At 36.9% G+C, this 21,253-nt stretch overlaps 1 protein-coding gene across 1 annotated transcript in view; it reads right to left on the bottom strand.

The window, feature by feature from the left end:
* Positions 1-17,916: 17,916 nt before the first annotated feature.
* The window catches only part of LOC124883493 (multiple epidermal growth factor-like domains protein 11), a 54,431-nt gene continuing 51,094 nt past the window's right edge, over positions 17,917-21,253 (bottom strand). The window contains exons 5-7 of the mRNA XM_047390606.1: positions 18,240-18,332; positions 18,063-18,083; positions 17,917-17,930 (exon numbers count right to left, since the gene is read on the bottom strand). Coding sequence (XP_047246562.1) covers positions 17,917-17,930; positions 18,063-18,083; positions 18,240-18,332 — 128 coding nt within the window. The remainder of the gene's footprint in view (positions 17,931-18,062; positions 18,084-18,239; positions 18,333-21,253) is intronic.

Genomic DNA, 21,253 nt, shown 5'->3' with positions numbered 1-21,253 from the left:
TCTGCCTTTTTCTTTTTCCTGTGTGGCAAAAGTCACCATTTTAATTGAATTTCTGGGCTTTTAATGTCTGCATCACTTTAACCAGAGATGAAGAGAGTTGTTTATCTCAACCTTGGTGGAATTAGCAGAGGGTATTTGTGTAAATCTTAATGTAGAAACTATTCTGAGAAATCGAAACCTGTGCTTTTTTTGATGAACTAGCATTATGTCACTACTTCGGTGACATAAAGCTGCGGCAAAAAGTAAGTAAGTAAGGTAAAGAAAAACGGCTATCTTACTCAAACATCATGCAATATAACCTTCTAAGAGGGTGGCATGACTGCAGGCAAGGCAGAACAAAGTAGAATGCAAACTACAACCCCAAATACTCCAGGGCCTAGAGGCAAATTTGATTAAAAGTTTGTTTTTCTTCACTCTCAACAAACAGAGGAGCTCGTCGATGCGGCACTGACAGTTAATTGGACTTGGCAGGGCCACAAGTTCATTCGTCAGCATTGTGTGGGGCTTGCCTGGGAGGAGCAGGACAATCGATGTCCCTGAGGACGGCCTGTAATCACTGCAACACTCCAATGAAGTCCAGGGTTAAACATCAGGAGATTGCAGGTGCACCAGAGGATCTAAGAAAGACTGCTAATATGCTCCCTTTCCCAAAGCAGACCAAGGACACTGCAACATAGCCCCTAAACTAATGTGGTGATCCTCAAGTACAGGGTAACCTCAGGAGACTGTTTTTGCAAAAATTGTTATAATTCCAAGGTTCTAAGATATTATCACCTGTGACTGTTAACGAACGTAATAGTACATGGGAAGATGTTTTTGTTAATATGTTCGGAACTTCTATCCAGGGAGACAGTATTTAATTTGAAAGAAATTAAAGAAGGAAAAACAATGTTTTACTGTTCTTGATTTGATTTATATTACCTCTATCACACTACTGTGTACCTGCATTCCACTACTGTTGCATTTCAAACCTTCTGCTAAGCCAGGCTCTCACATATTTTGGAGATATTGAAAAAGACCATGGCATGAACATTGCAAGTATACTATATCTAAACACCACCACTTTAGAATTTACATAGGTGCCACTCTCATACTGTGGCATTGATCAGATATTGCCATTATGCAGACTATGTCTGTACTGATGAATATTCACTAACCTCAGCATGCTAAATGCTTGAAGTGGCTCCAATGACAGGATAATTCAGCCTATTTTCTGATTAATTTAGCAAATACGTTTTTGACCACTTGGGACACTATTAGACTGTGTATAGTTTATTGTAGCTTTAGCCCAAGGTGATTATTACATATAGAAAAACATAAACAAGATGGTGACATTTCTGAAAATGTATCTACTCTGTCCAGATGCAATGCAGTAGCACACTCTTTAATTTACACCCTTCATCCCAATACACACTCATTAAATATTGTACAAAAATGGATAATAACACCAATACTCTCCTCTCACAGCCTATTTACACTCTCAAAAAAATAAATAAAAGGAAATTATTTTAAAACAGCTTCAAACAGAGAAACATGACATGATATAATTTCCTTTGTTTAAAACAAACAAAAAATATATATATTACCTTGTATCTAAATTAATATATATTATTATTAAAGTTCTAATAATACTGCCTAAAATAATTATATCACCGTTTTGATTGTGCTACATTGACAAACATGGAGAGTAAGTAAACACAGGTGTTACGGTCGCTCTGTTTAAAATCTGTCAGAGGTTTCATGCTTTCATAACAGTGATGTACAAATAAGATTTTTTTAAAGAAAAATCAATAATTAAATTCCAATTTAGTCAAGTAATGAGATGTAAAGTCAGTCTCCTCTAAAATAATAGACTATTTTAAATATTTTTAACAGATGTACACAATTAAGCAAAACGTGGCATAAACACTGACCAAAGATGTTTCAATTAAATGTGCTAATTATGCAGAATATTGTCGCTTCTTCCCATTTTGCCTATTATAGGGTAACAATACTAAGCTTATATTAGCTAGTTGCCTAATCTGATGCTAGCACACCTGTCACTCTTGTCTCTAAGCATACCAGCTGCTCTTTCAAAATAGAGTTCCCTTTAAACCAGTAATGGCAGGTTTTCTCTTAGTTCCTATCCCATGACTTTACAAACTGTCGACTTTCTGTCTTGAGACATGTATCGGAGGCTGGTAGTGTACAGAAACCGTTAAGAGAGAGGTGTACACCCCAAGTGTGCTAACATCAGGATGCAACTCCAACAGAGAAAGCAGAGGAGAACTGTAAATGCACGATTGTTTAGAGACAGAAATGACATGGCATTATATTAAGATATATATTATCAGCTTATTTAGCGTGTTTAATAAAAAGATGCGATACAACCTGTTATATAGAAAAGGTAACCTCAGATGACTTGTTGAGATCTTTCACAATATAGGACATAAAATTAACTTAGAAAATTCAGAACACAACTGTTTTTCAGAAGAAGGAGAGATCCTCCAATAATCTGAAGTTTTATGTTTCGACTTCTAGCTCTTTCAAGTGTCAACAAATACTGAGGAAAGATACTACACCCAACTTGTGCACATCAGTTTGTTTTACATATTCCTTTCCTCTAAATTAGCATGTACGTTTACATCCTCAGGTATCCACCAGCCAGGAGACTTAAAACCCTGAAATGTGTGCATAGTTTGAATAATGCCCCTCAGGAAATGTTGGTGTTGGGGCCATCCATTTTGGTCGCACATTTCGACATGCGCAGCTCAACAGACGCCGCAGCTCTGACGTCACTGGGAGCATAAACCAGCTATGATGCAGAGTTTTGTTGCCATTTCCTGCCTGTCTCACAGGACAGCGCAACGGAGGCGCATATCTGGAAAGACAAGAGCTCGCAGGCGAACTTTTGCTCCTCAAGGCCATTCCCGGAAGAGCTTGAAAGCTGTAAATCTGTCTGATACGAGAAGATCAGGAGATTTATTTATCGATTTACCGCAGAAATCTACGTCCAAGTAATTTCGTTCTTTTCATATTAAACCGGATAGGTGCATTTAGAGGTCTGGGCAAGATAAGGCATTGTGAAGGTGATGTAGGAACACCAGTAGTTAATCCAAGGTATTAACTTGTTGAATGCAATACTGATTGAATTATGTTATGCTGAGCTGTGTTTTGATTGGTGCACAAGCGCTGCTGAATCCTGCTGGTTAATGTTTTGTCCGGCTGATCTCAAATCAGCCAGGAGTTAGAAGGTGGACTTTTCAAAGTTTTTCATTCAAGGCAACTGCGATCTGGGCCTCGCCTGACCACTTTTTGTTCCAGTTTTATTGCTGGAGATTTTCCACTGAGTTCCCGCCTCAGAGTTTTATGACCCTTTGTCAAGATTTGGGGCGATCAGCTGGTTGTGGCTATAGGGGCGTGGCCCCACCGTTTTATCAGCTGATTGCTGCAATCGAGACATCAGAACACCAGGAGGACTTCTTTCCATTTAACCCAAATTACACATTTTGTCATTTTGTTCATAAAACTGCTGGTTTGATCTTCATAGACACTAAATGCGCATATATGTTTTTCTTTTATTATTATTGTTAGATAGTCATTGTTATTCCCTTTGTGTAGAATGGTGCTTGTTAGTTAGGTGAAGGTTTTTGGACCAGAATAATGGTATATCAGGATTATTTGGCTTCAATAAATCTTCATATATATAATTAAGAGAAGCGTTTGTGTTTATTTCGTGCAAGAGTGATTTATCTGTCAAAACAAGGTCGAAGATCCTCCACCTTCGGTGAAGCAGTTGAATAAACAGTGACAGTTTGTGGTTTGGTTAATAATTTGCAATTATTAAAGAGCTTTGAGCCCATAATCACAACACCAAAGGATATCTCTGATTTCTATTTGTAAGTAATGATTTTTGGTTAAGAAATTCATTTTTTCCAAATTATGATTTTAAATTATAATTCTTGATGAATATTAATTAATCAATAATCATAATCCTTACATTGGCATAGGCTAAAAACGACTTTTTACTCATTGGAGGCTGGGCAATTAATTGCGAAAAACACAAAAAAACAAAATAAAACAATCCTTATTCTTATCTACACTTGATTCACCAATACTTGAAATCAGCTTTAATGCATGTACATTTCCTGCCTTTCAATCCAAAGCTTATCCACATGCTTACTTATTCACTTTACAATCCCCAGACCCCATAGCCATTCCATTCATTGATCATATGATGTAGGAAAAATCAGTTTGTTCATTAATCAGGCGAAAGATTAACAAATTATTCTTTTAAACATCTTGATCATATGTTTTAAACAGAAAATAAACCTCACGGAAGCCACACTTGCTAAGCAGATTGCTTAGTTAGCAGGATGCATACACCAAAGAAGGATAGTTGCACTGGTACATTTGCGGTTTGGTGAAAAGATTTATTTTTAAACAAAAACAAAACCAGTTAAAGTCCAAACTTTTTTGTTTCAAATTTTGCTAAATTGCTAATTTGTCATTAACTTTATTAACACGCTGATCTAAACAGAGTGGTTTAGGATTCAAACAATTTACCTTTGCTGGTGTTGAGTAAACGGGAATTCTCCCATGTGAAACGTTTTTGATAAAGATGCACAAGGTGTCATTATGTGTATCTGTGTTTTAGCATTACAATTGGTGTACAACACTGCTGGTCATTTGTAGAGTAGCAAAGACCTGAGAAGTAACACCATATGATCCATCATACCAAGAGTTAATGATGTAGACACAGAGTTAGGCTCATATTGCTCACCAGAAACACTGTTGGTAAAGTTGACCAGACCTAGAAATCAAAGATGCCTAAAAGGCTTTTCAGAATACACATGGCTGGATAAATACAGTTGATATGTATGTTAGATGGAAATGTTACTGTCTCAATCAGATAAAGTTTAAATAGATGGTGTCATGAAACAGATTGTTTATTCCTTTGGAGTTAAATTGAAATTAGTCTTTTGCTTGTTCCCAGTTCAGTCTTATCATATATCCCTTTCAAAACATACTAAATATTTAGAGTTTCCTGGATGTAAATACCTAAATCATAGGGTTTTGTTTTATTCATCATTACTTACGTTATTTATTATTGTTATTTATTTAAATAATAATTAATTAAAAATATTTTTTGTGGCATGCAATAAATACCAAGGTTCAAAACAGATTAGATTTTAAATTAATTGGAAAATTAGCTGAAAGATTAACCCAAAAAACAGCTTCTAACAGCAACCTGGTGTTAACAAGTGTTAATCTCAACAACCGGCATTCATTTACGACCACAACATTTTTCTTGCCGTTTGGCCTAAAACTGAACATCCACATGATTGGGATGAAAATTTGCAGTAAATGATAGTTTACTCAGACCAAGCCGCCCAGCAGCTAAAAGCGGTTTTTTTAATCAAGTAACTTGATAAGGTAAAGGATGCTTGTGAGGTTGATTTATAAATCAATCCTGATGATCTCTTATCTTTCTGAAGAAGTAAAAGGAACAATATCCAACGATGGCAGTAGTGGCCAGTTAACATCTACAGCCATGCAACATGTTTCTCTTCAGGAATATATTTCATTACAGGTAGGAGACCAAAACAAGCTTCTTGTTTTCCCTAAAATCTAAACCCTATAGCCTGCATTTGTGCAGTTTTAGCTCAGTGAACTAAAAAGTGTCCTTGATGTTTTAAATTTTACTTAATTCAATTAAATAAAAATAAAAATTTCTACTTTTTGCACCACTTTTATTTCCATTCTATGATTTGTTTATTTTTCAAATTTTTATAAAAAATTGTTTAAAATTATCTGCATTCACACTGAGAAATATTGTATTTGTGGGAGGGGGCATTGAGTTATTTCTTCACGGCTGCACATTGTTTGTGTATTTTACAGATGGTGGTGGAATCCGTCACACAGGAGGAGGAGACAACCAATAATAGGTTCACAATCCTAGGTCATGTGGTAAATGCCTAAAAATAACCAGATGCTTTAGGTTTGTTAAACCTACCTTAAAAAACACTGAAATCAAAATGCCATTTTAAACACAAAAAAGCTGAATGACTTGTTGGAAAGGTGCATTTTAACACTTGTTCTCACAATTTTCACAAGTATGTTCATGAGAAGTAAAGTTAATAGAAACTTTTGTAGTATTTTTGCCTGCATTCAACTGTGGCTAAAATACACTCAAGTGTGAAAAGGCCATCAAAATTAATTGCTAATGAAAATCAAAAGAAATGCTAGAAACAAACTTCATAAATACTGCAGTGGGGCACAAATCAAGCATGACTTACAGACTGTGAAAACAGCTTTGTTCTACATTAGTATTCAGGCAATAGCTTATCGCTCTAAACTGTTATCATAGCATTTCAGCTATTTTAGACACACTGACCTTCTCTTAAGGACATAAGATAAGGCTTTTTAATGTCATTAAATCAAGCCATCTAAGCAGGCTCTCAGAAGCCTGTTCCAGGAGCCCATAACTCCTTCACACAGGATAGTGACAAGAACCACAGTGATAATGACCAGCAGCTCTAAATGTTTTTACCATCTTATAGCCTTAACCACAATATGCTGTGTGATCCACCAGCTTATAGTGCAGAGGCTTTATACAGAAATAACATACATGAACACACACAAAAAACCACACAACGTTGTAGGCATTCTCCTAAAGGTAATGGAGCAGGGAGTTCTTGAGGAATAATAAATCCTGCTTAATGGGATGGTGCAAAAAATTCAGAGCCAAGCAGTGTCAGTTTGCACATTTTGCCAGTGAGGCCCATATGTACAGAACCTAATATGGAGGCACATGATGCATGTCGTTCTCAGACAGAACCTATTCAAAAGACTGTGATTGTCATGAAAAATAATTTTTATCCAATCGTATTTAATAAATTATGGACATTGGTGTGGGTGCATGACTGTGTGTCATCACCGGTTAAGACGGCTGTCATCTACTGTGTGTGTTTCATTTTATCTGATGGACTCAATATCAGTCAGCTGAAGTCTCAGCATGGTGGTTTACACCACTCATCAGTCACTATGAGAGCTGCGAAGAAAGATCAGACTGGCAGGCTGAGGCAGGTCATGAAACTTTAAACAGACAGAAGCACAGTCGTGACACCCATTTTGTTCAGTCTACTCTGATTAATAGAAGATATTGTTTTTGAAAGACAAACACTAAGACCAAATCATTTTGAATTCATAATCCTTCATTGCTATTTGCAAGCAAGCATGCATCACAGGTCACAGAAAACAATCTAAAATGGAAAATGCCATTTAAACGCTGTGAATCAATCCAATGTCTACACCCACCTCAAAGTAAAATCTGCATAACTTAATATCTATGTGGTAGGCAACTATAGAATTACATACTGTTGCAAACTCCAAAAACCAATACTTCAAAAAGCCAAATTATGCTTAACATTTAAAGTAACAAAAACATATTTCTTAATTTCACCATTTCCTTTTTTTGAGCACCAAACACCCTTTTGACCAATTTGAACCAGACTTGAAATTGGTTGAAATGAGTTTAACTTTGACCTGTGTAATAGAAATAAACCAATTAGAACATAATTAGCAGTTTCTACATCTATCAAAACATTTTTTCTTAATATCTCTTCAAATGTTTTATTAAAACCCTCTTGTGGTCCACCTTATTTGTCTCATTTTCTCTTTTGCTAATCAATTTATTCCTTGATCCCATGGTGCATGGCATGAATTCTGTTGTTAAATTCATACAATCATGGTTTATTAATACATGAAGTAATTTAATGCAATATGTACCTATTCTTCTGTGCAATAACATTGTTTTTAAAAGGTGGAAGCTGGACAACCAAAGGCAGTACAAACATGCAAAAAGCATGTTAATGGAGTACATTCACACTTAAACACACACATACAGAGACATGCACAGAGGCAGCAGCAGCTATAGATTGGTCCATTTCCTCCCCCCCGAGAGAAATGCCATTACCTGGTCACTTTGATCTACCAAAATGAACGAGACAACGTTATGAACGAGCATCGATTGCTATAAGCAGCAAGGAATCCATTCAGAATGATAAAATTCGAGTATTCATAGTTCTCCCCAAAGTGTCTCTTTACATGCTTATATAACGAGGAATTCAATTGATGTAGACTTCCTTTTCAACAGCTGATGTGAAGATGGAGTCTCACTTTTCTTGTTTTTTTTTTTTTCTTATGGAGGCAACATCTAAAAGAAAACCACACTCACATAAACACTGTATTTCTCTGTCTGTTAGATTGACGAAGGGAGGCATTCTGAGAGCAAAGTTAAGTGACATTTAGACTGATGTGTCAAGTGAGAGTATATCTGTGTGGGTCTCTGTCACGACTAATGTTGATTTAGTCTCTGGGAGTTTGACAGCGTTGCATGTCAATGTCCCAGTTGGATTGGAGCGGAAGCATCTGGCTCTGATGAACCTTTTGAGATTTTCTAGCCAAAATCAAGTTTTAAGCTGCCATTTCGGATCGATTACGCTTTAACGTTTTGTCTTGATTGCTGAAGCTACCACTGAACAACATCAGATAAAGTGCCTTGCTAAAGTATTCATACTACTTTCAATGTATTTTATCAGATTTATATATGATAAATCTAGTAAAGTGGCACATCATTATGAAGAAGGATTAAAAAAATTATAGATTTCTTTTTTTTGTTTCAGTGTAGCCTGCATATGTTTCAATCCCCCTTAGGTCAATATTTTGTAGAACCACATTTCAATTGGGTATGATCTCCCTACCAGATTTGGACATCTAGAAATTGAAACCTTTGCTGATTTATCTTTGCAAATTAGTTCAAGCTCAGTCAGTTTGGATGGAGAATTACCATGAACATCTATTTACATGCCTTACCACAGGGTAAATTGGGTTTAGATTGGGATGTTGGGCCATGCTTGGGCCCATTACAGATTTCCAAGGTATCTGATCTGTAACTGATGTTGCCTTATCTGACCACTTTTCTGTTATTTTTGAAAGCATCATCTCCAATGACTCAATTAGCCAAAAAGACAATATAAGAAAATGTATCTTTAAGTACGGTGCTACTGAACACTTTAACCGGATTTACTCTTCTACCTCCACTTTGTGCTGTAACACTGTAGATGAGCTGGTAGACAACTTTCATTCTAAAATCTCGGTCATCATTTATTCCATTGCTCCAATTAAAGTGAAGGTCGTTACTGGGAAGAAAACGTTTCCGTGAAGAAGTGCTCCACCAGTCAGAAGTGAAAAAAGGGAGCGTAGAAAAGCTGAACGCAGGTGGCAACAGACTGGACACCAGGTTCACTCTAACATCTATAAAGAGGGACTCCACAGATATAACGTTCAGCTGAAAAGTGCGAGAGAATCTTTCTTCTCTGAGATCATCAGCAAAATCATTAAAAATGCTCGTGCCTTACTTGCCACAGTCGACAGGTTATCAAACCCTCCTGTAACTGTAGCATCTGAACTCCATTCTACCAGGGCCTGCAACAAATTTGCTAACTTCTTCACTGTAAAAACCCAAAAGATCCGAGGGGCAGTCAGCACATCCATATCAAGACCAGTTCCAAAGATGTCTCTGACTGGAACTGATTTTGAAAGAATTTCCCAATTTCACCAAATAAACTACAAAAACTTAGAAGAAATTGTACACCGACTAAGCTCTTCATCCTGCTGTCTCGATAATTTACCCACAGCTTTCCTTAAGAAAGCTTTGCCTGTCATAACATCTGATTTAACTTAAATTATAAACACATTCCTTTTGTCAGGTGTTTTCCTCCCATGCCCTAAAAACAGCAATTATCAAACCACTATTGAAAAAGAGTAACTTGGACAAGCTTCTACTGCAGAACTAGAGGTCTATATCAAACCTCCCTTTCATCAGTAACATTATTGAAAAAGCTGTGTTTCAGCAGTTAAACAACTTCCTAACAATGACCAACCGCTTCGATGTCTTCCAGTCAGGCTTCCCTGCTCACCACAGTACAGAGACTACTCTTGTCAAGGTGTTCAATGACATCTGTATAAATACAGACTGTGAAAGAACCACAGTGCTGGTATTATTGGACCTTAGTGCAGCATTTGAAACTGTTGATCACTCCATTTTATTAGAGCGCCTGGAAAACTGGGTCGGCCTTCTACTTGAAGGACAGGGACTTTTTTGTGATAGTAGGTAGCTTTACATCAGAGACCACGAAAATCACATGTGGCGTTCCCCAAGGGTCCATCTTAGGGTCCCTCCTATTCAGTATTTACATGCTCCCCCTAACTCAGATTTAACTAAACAACATAAGTTATCATAACTATGCAGACGACACACAGCTATACTTTACGATGTCACCAGGTGACTATGAACCCATTCAACTGCTGGGCAAATTCTTAAAAGAAATCAATGCATGGATGGGTGAAAAATTTCTTCTACTGAATCAAACAAAACTGAATTAATCATTTTTGGACCAAAGGAAGAACATTTAAAAGTTAGCACATAGCTTCAGTTACAACTAGAAACCACCAGTCAGGCTCAAAATCTGGGTGCAATGATGGACACAGACCTGAACCTTCAGAGGCACATAAAGACAGTAACAAGGTCAGCCTTCTATCACCTAAACAACATCTCCAGGATTAAAGGAGTAATGTCTCAGCAGGACCTTGAAAAACTGATTCATGCGTTCATCTTTAGTAGAATTGATTACTGCAACGGTGTCTTCACAGGTCTGCCTAAAAAGTCGATCAGACAGCTGAAGTTGATCCAGAACTAAGAAAGTGGAGCACATCACCCCGGTTCTAAAGTCCTTACACTGACCCCCTGTAGCTCAGAGAATAGACTTTAAAATACTTCTGTTATTCTATAAAATCACTAAATGGCTTAACACCAAAATACATTACAGACTTGTTGTCAGTGTATCAACAACCCAGACCTCTTAGGTCTTCTGGCTCAAATCAACTCTGCATACCCAGAACCAAACTTGGAGAAGCAGCTTTTAGTTCTTATGCTCCACTAATCTGGAATAAACTCCTAGAAAACTATAAAACCCCTGAAATCCTAAATTGCTTTAAATCTAGATTAAAAACTTATTTGTTTAGAGTGGCCTTTGACTGTGTATCTAAACAATATTAGTTAAGTTTCAGTACAACTTTCCTTTCATCAATCATTTATCATAATTTTTTTCTTTTCTTTTATTTGTTTTATATTATCATCTTTTTAATCACGATTTTTTTTATTCTCTTTAATTATTTAATTACCTTTATGCCACTGCAATGTACTTTTCCTATTATGTTTCTTTTTCTTTTTTTTTCATGTACAGCACTTTGAATTGTCTTGCTAGTGAATGCTATATAAATACCGAAATACTTGTGTGTTTTCCTATCTTTGGGTTTTTGGTATTTTGGGATATTATTTTATAAGCTAATGCCTGGTGCACACGGCAGGGTTTTAAAGTTGTTGGCTGATTTTCAAAACCTAAGAGACCCCAACATGACGATAAAAAAGGGTAGATATAACAGGTTTGGTCCTACAGTGTGTGTTGTAAAGCCACACTGCAGGCACAACACACCACACACCAACAGGCTTAACTCACAAACATTCAGATTTCAGACGGGAAATCTCGCAGATCCTCAAAATCAGACGTCAGTTCAAAGTAATTATCTTCCGTGTTTCTGTCACCTCGCTTTCTGATAAGCTATAGTCACATTCAACAGGCTGCATGCCTGTTTGTCCTCGGGGAACACCCCACAGAGTAGGATATCAGGCCAAGAAAATCCAACATGTTGAATATCCTCGATTTAAGGTTGGAGCGATCCCGACATCCTTCCGAGCAGACTAGATCACTCTGAACACACCACACACAGCAGGAATATCTCATAAGATTATCTTAAGAGCCATCACGATGATTGAGGCATGTCGGAAGGGGTAGATCGGGTCAAAAATCGGCCAAAAATCCTTCTGTGTGAACCAGGCATAAGCTTACTTTTAACTACCTTGTATTTACAAATTTATCTCTCACCTATGTGCTTTCTTGGCCATCATGACGCTGTTTGTTATTTTTTTCTTTTAACAAAGGTTTCTTTTTGCCACTGTATGAAGGCAAATTGTTATCCTGGCAACACAATCTGCCACCTAAGTTGTGGATCTTTGCAGCTACCTCCGATGTAGCTTAAGCTTCTTGGTTACTTCTCTGATTAATGGAATCAGAGAAGTAGCCAGTCAGTTCAGGTGGATGTCCAGGGACTTAGTACGCCTGCATAAAAAAAAAAACTGTTAGTGTGAACAGCGGAGTTTGCAAGTGTGTGAGAGGAAGAGACCCGACCTCAGTCACAGTCAATCAAACATGTCTGAGTTGGGTAGAATGAACTGATTCCCGATAAAACGCAATGAATGTTGCCAGCAGCAAATGAAAAATAGAGGGTGTGACACAACATCTGCTGCAGAACGTTTTTTTTTTTACTTTATTTGTAAATATACAACATCCTGACAATAAACACTTATCACCAGTGCTCATAATGCAAACTAACAACTTACTAATTACATTGCAGTCCCAGATGGAGCATAACACATTGTGATAAAAAACACAGAAGAGAGAAAACTAGCTAATATATGTATAAAATAAATAATAAAGGACAATAATAAGTAAAAACTGTTCATTTTGACAGTAGTTGAGGTTTAATTTTAATTAATCAACTTTTATGGATTAAACATTTTCCAATGATAATTGTTTTGTTCATCATAAACTCTAAAATTTGGGTTAAGCAATCCACTCCAAATAATATAATGTCTATTAAGACAGATAGGATGTTTTTTGAATAAAGCTTAGCAGCTTCACATGAAACAAATCATTGATCCAAACTCTCAACATGAGCATCTGTTTCATTTTAGAAGGGAGCAGATAAGATAAACAGCCAGTCCTAAGTCTGTGAATATCTTCAATTACTGCTTCTATTAACACATAAAGTGTGTGATCCCCCATTTTTCAGTCATGAAATAAAAATCTGCTGAAACCAGTCTGTTGGTGTGAACTCCAAATCTTTCGATGACAAAATCTGGAAAGACCGTGAAAGTTGTGTATTGTGTTCCCAGCCTAATGTTCTCTAACAAACCTCTGAGGCCTTCACAGAGTATCTGTGTTTATACTGAGAATAAATTACACATATGTGGACTCTGTTTACTAATCATGTGACTTCCAACTGGAATTGGTTGAAAAGAATTGTATTTTAGGTGTCAGAGTAAATGGGATGATTGTATACAAATGCATGCCACACTTCTCAGATTTTGATTTACACATTAAAAAAAATTGTAAACCCTGTATTCTTTTTTGATTCATGCTTCATTGTTACAGCCCCTTGTGGTTGGGTTGGGCATTTGCCTTTCATGTGCAACATGATTGCTGATGTGGGACACCTGAGGACCTTGTAAAGCTTTAACCTTTGTTTCTTTAAAACCCTGACTGTCAATTAACTTGTGTCTGCTCTCCTCTACAGGTATGCTGCCACTTTTTGCTTTCTAGATTATTTTGATTGCTCATTACAACATTTTCACATACATCCCCCACTCATGCACACCATACAACACTGAAACTGACTTTCACACTTCATATTAGGAACTTTTGATTTTAAACCTTAGTTTTGTTGAATAAATTTATGTTTGAGAACTTTTATACATGGTGTGTTTCCCTTTATGTTGTGGCCTTTCAGCCATGTCATAACATTCATAATTATGTGCTAGGTTGCGTGGTGTATTACATAAAATCTAAAAAAAATACATTGATGTTTGTGGCTGTAACATGACAAAATGCCTACCAGTACAAAGAGTATAAATGAAGCTGAAGGCGTAACCCGTCATTGCTGTTTGACTTCAACCCTAAATTTTAGAATCTGAGAAAACAAACTGTTTACTGCAACCTTAAAATTTAACACTTTGCTTTTTAATTAGCATAAAACAAGAAGAATGTAGCATCTCTTTCGGTGCAATAGCTCATGAAAATATATTCATGGGCCACATTTATCAATTAATCTTGTACAGCACACACAACAGTGGCTGTGCTTGCATTTGAATGTATTGAGCAGGAATATGTTTCCTCATGCACCGTGACTGCCTGAACAAAGCAGATTTGACTGTTAAGTGTGATAGATTTTTTTCTAAGAGCACAAGGAATGCTTTGTGGTTTCCAAATCTCAGATGGTCCTGTGGCTTTTCAGGTAATTATCTTCACACAATTGATAATAATAAATTTTGCAAACATTTCCACCCCAATAAAGGAAAGAGAAGTCCATGTAGAGAAAAGAATGAAGCACCAAATGCTTCATATTTATGAATATTTGAGCCTTAGGAACATGTTGTTTTCTGATGGAGGCACAATATTTATACTTTTTTTTTCAAGTGATGGCACTTTTGGCTAAATATGCCTTATGTGCGCAACATCTATCTTTATCATGCCCTTTATTTGAAAACTGTAATTACTGTGGTAGAAAGTGACCTTGTGAAACACACTCATCAACAGTATTCAATCTCCAAGGGCTGAAAATGAGCCTGCAATGAAAGCAAAAAGGGACAAAATTATTTCTCTACAACCACAAAAAGAATCTTCTTTAAAACACCAGAAACTCATAGAGTGAAAAGAAAGTTCATACAGTTTTCATTCAATAAACTCATAATATCATACAATGATTAGATTTCATGCTTATTCTGAGTGGCTCTTTTCACACCAGCACATAGTGTATTTGTTGCAGACATCGGCCAGTAATATGACTAGGTTCTTAAATCCATGCACTACACGTCAGCAGACAAACATTACTAAAGACACACTGCTCACTCTCATAAGCAGAGCTCCTTTTAACTGAACAGCCTGAGTTGAAGTGGCTGCCATTCTTGCTTTAATGAGTTTAAATTGTTTTCCATCAAATGTTTACATGGTAAAAATCCTATTAGGAGTTGTAAGAAAAAAAAAGCAATACTGAAAACATTGCAAACACAATGGCAGAAAGAAAGAAATATTGCTATTTAATGCAGAAAGAGTAGGTAAACAGGTAAGAAAACAACCAGTACATGAAGACAAAAATACACAGGAACAGATACAATGTTCGTAAATGTATATCTTTTGAAGTTCTTTCACATAATATGATGTTTCAACCACAAGTTGCAATGCATTTTATTGGGATTTAATGTAATACACAAACACAAAAACATACATAGTTGTAAACTGACAGAAAAGGCATAGATCATTTTCAATTCTTTTACAAATAAATAGCGTTTTTTTGCTGTAATTACTGCTGCAAGTCTGGATATTTCCCTGCCAGAGATTTGCTCCGTTTCCTTTGCAAAACAGCAAAAGATTATTGAGATTTGATGGAGAGCATCTGTGAACATCAGTTTTCAAATCTCGCCACAAATTCCCAACTAGGTCTGGGTCTGGAATTCACTGACTAATCTCTAATTCCCCTGCCAATGCTGAAGACAAGCATCCTCAAAGCATGATGCTGCCACTACTATGTTGCCTGAAGCAATATGCAGTGTTAGTTTGCTACCATACATAGCAATTTGCATGTAGACCAAAACATTCAATTTAGTTTTTCTTGGAAATGATTTGTGGAGTGTGTGACCTTGTCCTGTCAACAGATTCTCCAAACCGGAAATCTGGATCTCTGCAGCCTTTCCACTTACCATGGGTCTCTTATCTGCTTTTATGAGAATAATATTTCCCTTCCCTGTCAGCTCATCTGGGCAGCCATGTCTTGGTGTGTTTATAGTTGTGTCATACTCTTTCCTTTTTTGAATAGTCTAAACAGTACTCCAAGAGATTTTCAAAGCTAGATATTATTTTAGAACCTAACTACTTTGTTCACAAATGTTCTCTAGCAAACCTCTGAAGACTCCACAAAACCGAACAGAGCAGCTGTATTCATAGCAACATTAAACTATACATATGTGGACTCTAGTTCCTAATAAGGTGTCTTCTGAAGGCAATTGGTTCCACTGAAATTTTATTTAGAGGAATCCGTGTAAAGGGGACTGAACACAAAAGCATGCCACACGTTTCAGCTTTTTATTTGAGAAACAACCTTTAATAACTATTTTTCTGTTTTCGTCCATTTTGCAATTATGCACTGCTTTGTGTTTCACATAAAACCACAATAAAATACCCTATATTTTCATGACTGCAACAAAAGTTCAAAGTATATGAATGCTTTCACAAGGCACTGTATATGTAGCAGTCTTTTATGGGTCTAAATGTAGAACTGAAGGCAAAAAAAACCCATTAAATTCAAAACATTAGATTAGAGAAAAGGGTTCATGAGCACATTCCACAACCACAACACACAGGAATTAGAGTTATCAAAATACCCAACAGCAACAATTAATCATTCATCAGTCTTTGGAGAAAACGCAACCTCTACTCAAAATGCTCCAAATTCACACTAACAGATGTAGAGCAAGACTGCGTCTTCAAACAGCAGTCAACAACCTATTTTAATGCTTTATCCATATAACAGTATGTCTTAGAATTGAGGCAGAGACACGTCGGTGTTCAGGCAGGTCACGGGGTAAATCAGGTCTCACTGGGACTATCACCAAAGAAAAGAATGAAGTGTTTTCTGGATATAGTGGGTGGACACCAGCAGGCAAAAAAATACCTCCAAAACAACAAGGAAAATCTTCTCTACCGAAAACAATTTACTAAATCCTTCCTACCTGATCTCCTTCTGTTTACGGGTTCTACTGTCCACCAATTCTTTATTTTCTACCACCTGACCCACATAGAAAACTCTTTCCTGGGGGGTGCTGCACCAGAAACTCGGCCCAAGCCTTTGATCCAGTTCCAGATCACTTGCTGAAAGCCTGTCACTTCAGCTTTAGGCCGCATAGCATCCCACGGTGGCTCTTCATCTCCGTACACAGGGCGACACACTTTTTTATCACATTCACACAAGCTCTGTCATGTGACCACCGCAGCCTTCCCTTTACTTTACTTTGAGTGAGCACAAACAGAATAACTCAGATAGATAGATAGATAGATAGATAGATAGATAGATAGATAGATAGATAGATAGATAGATGCTCACCCACACTCAATCTGTTACAGTTACAGTGTCAGACAAAAAAACATGCCTAACCATTTACAAAAAGGAAAAAGGAGGGCAGATTTAATTTAAAAATTGGCACGCATTCCTAATTTCTACATGAAGGCTCATAAATGAAAAAATCTGGAATCATGCCTGGTATGGAAATATGAAGTTATGAATAATGCTTCTGTCTCAATCATCAAGTCTACTTTAACAAGGTGGATTAGATAAGCACCTGCAAGGCTGGAAAACAAAGCACACACATGGCTGCACTCCTAACTAAGAGTGGGACTAAAGTCCCAGAGGGCCCTAAACCCTCAAATCCTTCCTGCTGGACCCTGACCAGTCTGTAATAGGGAGCAGCAGCAAACAGCTCATGGTTGTCATGGATGCCCATGAATCTACCTGCAGCAGGCTGAGGCAACAGGAGAAGTGGCTGATTTACACACAGCTGCTAATCAGTGAATGGCTCTCTTGGTAATGAAAACTCATAGATCTATACAGCAGCACTACTGATATGATTTTATCTGCCATCACTCATTTCTAAATATGCAATAAGCAGTGGCTGTTCAACACCGGAGCGGGGGTAGAGGACTGAACAGCGTGAACTGTAAAAGTTATTAATTTAAGGTCAGAATTGATTGTTGATGCAGAAAGTGGTTACTGGGTCATGGTTGTAAATAATAAGAGGCTCCAGTATGTATGTTTATATCCAGACACAAACTTAAGAAAGGAGAATATAGCTTTTTGCCCCAGAAATGCTGATTGCCCAATTGTACCCTCCCATCAGACTTCAGTAGCCGAGGTGTAAGTCCACTGAACAGAGAGGCCAGCATGATGGCTTGTTTCAGCTTGGCCCTGATCCATTATCTGAACAAGTCACAGGCACTGGTCTAATCATGATTAAGAACAAAACAGAGAGTCAGGTGGACACAGGAGAGGTGCAACCATCCATTCATCCGCTAGATTCATCAGACAAATCACTTCCACTTGCAGCAAATGAGAATGAATTCATTGTGACTTACCTGTTCCATTGGCTGTGCTTGCTAAGAAGAGAGGATACAAAGCTGAGCAGCTTTGAGATAGACGGACGCAAAACAGATTCACAGCAAAGTCTTATGGACCTTCTGCCCCGTGAGAGCAAATTAGGAACAAATGTATCTAAGGGGCTAATTGTAGGTTTAGAGGGAAAGTAAACTCACCACTAGAGCAGTCCAGTCCTCCCCACCCAGGCTCGCACTGGCAAGTATCAGGAGAAACGCAGCGACCGTGCACGCACTCCTCTGTACACAGAGCTGAGACACAGACACATTTCCTAATCAGTACAACAAGGGAATTAACACACACACAAACACACACGTGGGTTAGAAAATGGATTAAATCCCTGGTAAACAGCATAGTTAAAAGGATCAAGATAACAGCTGAAACAAAATATCCAGTAAAATTAAAGAGTCCCTGTCTCCATCTCTGATATGAAGCTTAACTGGCTCTCATGATTACCACGCATGTCCAGTATACTTGACACCACATTTTTAATTACAGACTGTAAATGTAGAAACTATCAACTACTTTACATTATATTAAGGTTTATAAGTATTCTCGTAATCTACCAAAAATCTATCCAAAATTAGTTCTGAAGGATGAATCCTTACCCTGGGAACTGTTTTTATTATAAACTTAAAAGAAGCGAGGAGATTCTGGATAGTCATCAATCTAATTCATTTCCACATGTAATATTAATCATACTAAGGTCTATTTCCTAATGTTTTAGGTAAAAACAGTAAAAGAATCGCAAATACAATAAAACATAAAAAATCTGACATTAATTATATTGAATGTTCAAAATATTAAATAGGCTCTTTGAAGGTTAACTGCTAAAGGTTCCCAAAGGAAAATTTTCATGTTGTAGCTCTTGTTACCTAATTTTCTTCAAAAAGTCACCACAGATGGTAGTGTTTGTGGGTGGTAAGGATCTTATGTAGCAGTCTGTGTTGCAGAAGATCTGAAGAAATGTCTGACAGGGGACACTGTTGTTGAAATGCTATGTTGTGAACAGGAGGTTCAGGGTTGTATCCTTCTTGTGTTATTTTTTTAAAGAAACATCCTTCTTTGCCCAATCAGCTTCAGGGAGTTTCGTAACAGTCTCGAGAACAGAGGCAGCCTTCCTTGTCTGCTTATTAGGTTTTTGAGCCAGTGGCTCTAACTTGCTGCCCTAACAGATGACAGCAATCTAAAACAACAGACTTAGAGAGGATCTGCAAAATCTTGCTGAAAACAGTGAAGGACCTAAGCTTCTCCTGTTTAGTCCTGTTTTGTGTCTATAATTTTACAATAAAGGTATAATATCTAACAGTAATTTGAGGTGAAAAGATTTGAAGACAAACAATAAGAATTTAAAGTTTTCTTTGCTCAGAAGCAGAGGAAGCAATACCTTACTTTGATCCAGATATTATTGTGTCAGATCTCAGTGAGCCCAATTGGGTCTGTTCGGGTGCTGTTTTCTCTGTCCCGTTTCTCTACTCAGCTGAAAGGGGAAATCTCAACACTACAGCTGTTTGAACCAACCTAGAGCTCATCCGTTGGCATGGAGGCAGAAGCTTGCTTATCTGACCCAGGCTGATGAAAGTTTTGGTGGTTTCCCACTTTGGATCACTAAACTTGATAAGAAGAAAAAGTGCTCCTAAGAAAGCCACGGAGTAATGTTGAGCATGTCCGAGATGTGAAGAAAAAACTTAACAAAACTTGGAAGAGCTGAACACAAAAATTGGAAAAGCATTTTATAGCAACTAAATGCGAGGTCCAAGGTGATCAGAGTTGGTCAAAATCGATTGGGTATAAAGTTCTTGTTCTGTGTGTTTCAGTCTTTTTTCTGACTCAGCACACAGCTCAATGGAGCCAGGAGGTTCCAAGCAAAGACATGTCACAAGCTTGATCACAAATAATACAGTGTGTCAATTTTACTCAATATGAAAAATTGAATTTATTTCTTTTTTACACCAGATTATTTAAACACGGAGAGAGGAGGAAGAAATATAAACAATCTTAGTAGATAAAATACTGAAGCTGCTTCTGCATTTAATAATCCCGAACATGTAGTAATTCTAAGGTCTAAAAATACAGGTTTACATTTCAGAATATAACTAATTACCTACTAGTTAAAGTTAACTAAACATAAAATATATGAAAATAATTCTGAACAGCTAAATTATCAAAAATAATATCACTCACATCTAAAGTCTGCTTTCACATGTATGAACAGACATTCAGTTAACTTCTTTTGAGCATAACACTTCAGAATCATCCATGCAGCAGTCATGGGTCTGATTTAAGTTCTTCACAGTCATTAGATAAATGATCATGAAAGTTTTGTGAAAAAAAAACGCCTTCATTGATTTTTAACCCAGGATCTCGGATCAATATAATCTAAATTTGTACAAGGACTGTGTTTTATTCAATTTATTTAGATTAGACAATATAATTATTTATGGTAAATCCTTTTATTTCCGTAATTACAGTCCTAGAGTTAATTTTAACACCTGGTAATGGTCAGATCAGTTCAATGTTAAAACTACGGGTATAACAATATGTCCAGCACACGAGATGAGACGATACACATTAGGTTCACAAGAAAAGGACAAGATGAGATTTTAGAAATATAATTCTGGAAAATCTGTATCTTTTCTGGTTTTCACCAAAAAAGTTTCTCAAATCACAAAATGTTTAATACAGAAATGTGGGCTTTTTGAAAAGTATTCTTAAGACTCATTGAACACACATTCTAATTGATTAAACATAACTGAATAAAAGTGGTGGAGGCTTATTCAAATACTTTGTCTTTCAGACAACTCAACCAATACAGTGGGGTAACTCAAGAACCACTTCCTTAATGATTTTAAAATAAAAGCCTCAGACATAGTTTCAGGTTGTGCCAAAAGCACATTCCTTCATGTCTATGCCTCATTACAATAGCTTACACTTGTTTCAACCCAAATGAAGACACATGCTAACAGCAACTGGACGGGGCTTTGCAGGCCAAATTTCACTTTGCTTATGAATATTTTAGGGATTTAATATTGCAAGATCTTGTCCCACAAAATCAAATCTTGTTACATCACTATTGAAAACCCAAGAAATAATTGACAATCTATAATACCAATATATACAGCTGGGGGAAATTGTATTTTATCTCTGGTTAAATTTTGTCAGTTTGCTAACT

Source organism: Girardinichthys multiradiatus, chromosome 2, assembly GCF_021462225.1.
Source record: "Girardinichthys multiradiatus isolate DD_20200921_A chromosome 2, DD_fGirMul_XY1, whole genome shotgun sequence".
Classification (NCBI taxonomy): domain Eukaryota; kingdom Metazoa; phylum Chordata; class Actinopteri; order Cyprinodontiformes; family Goodeidae; genus Girardinichthys; species Girardinichthys multiradiatus.
The sequence above is the reverse complement of the archived record's forward strand: the minus strand, read 5'-3'. Positions and strand labels throughout refer to the sequence as shown.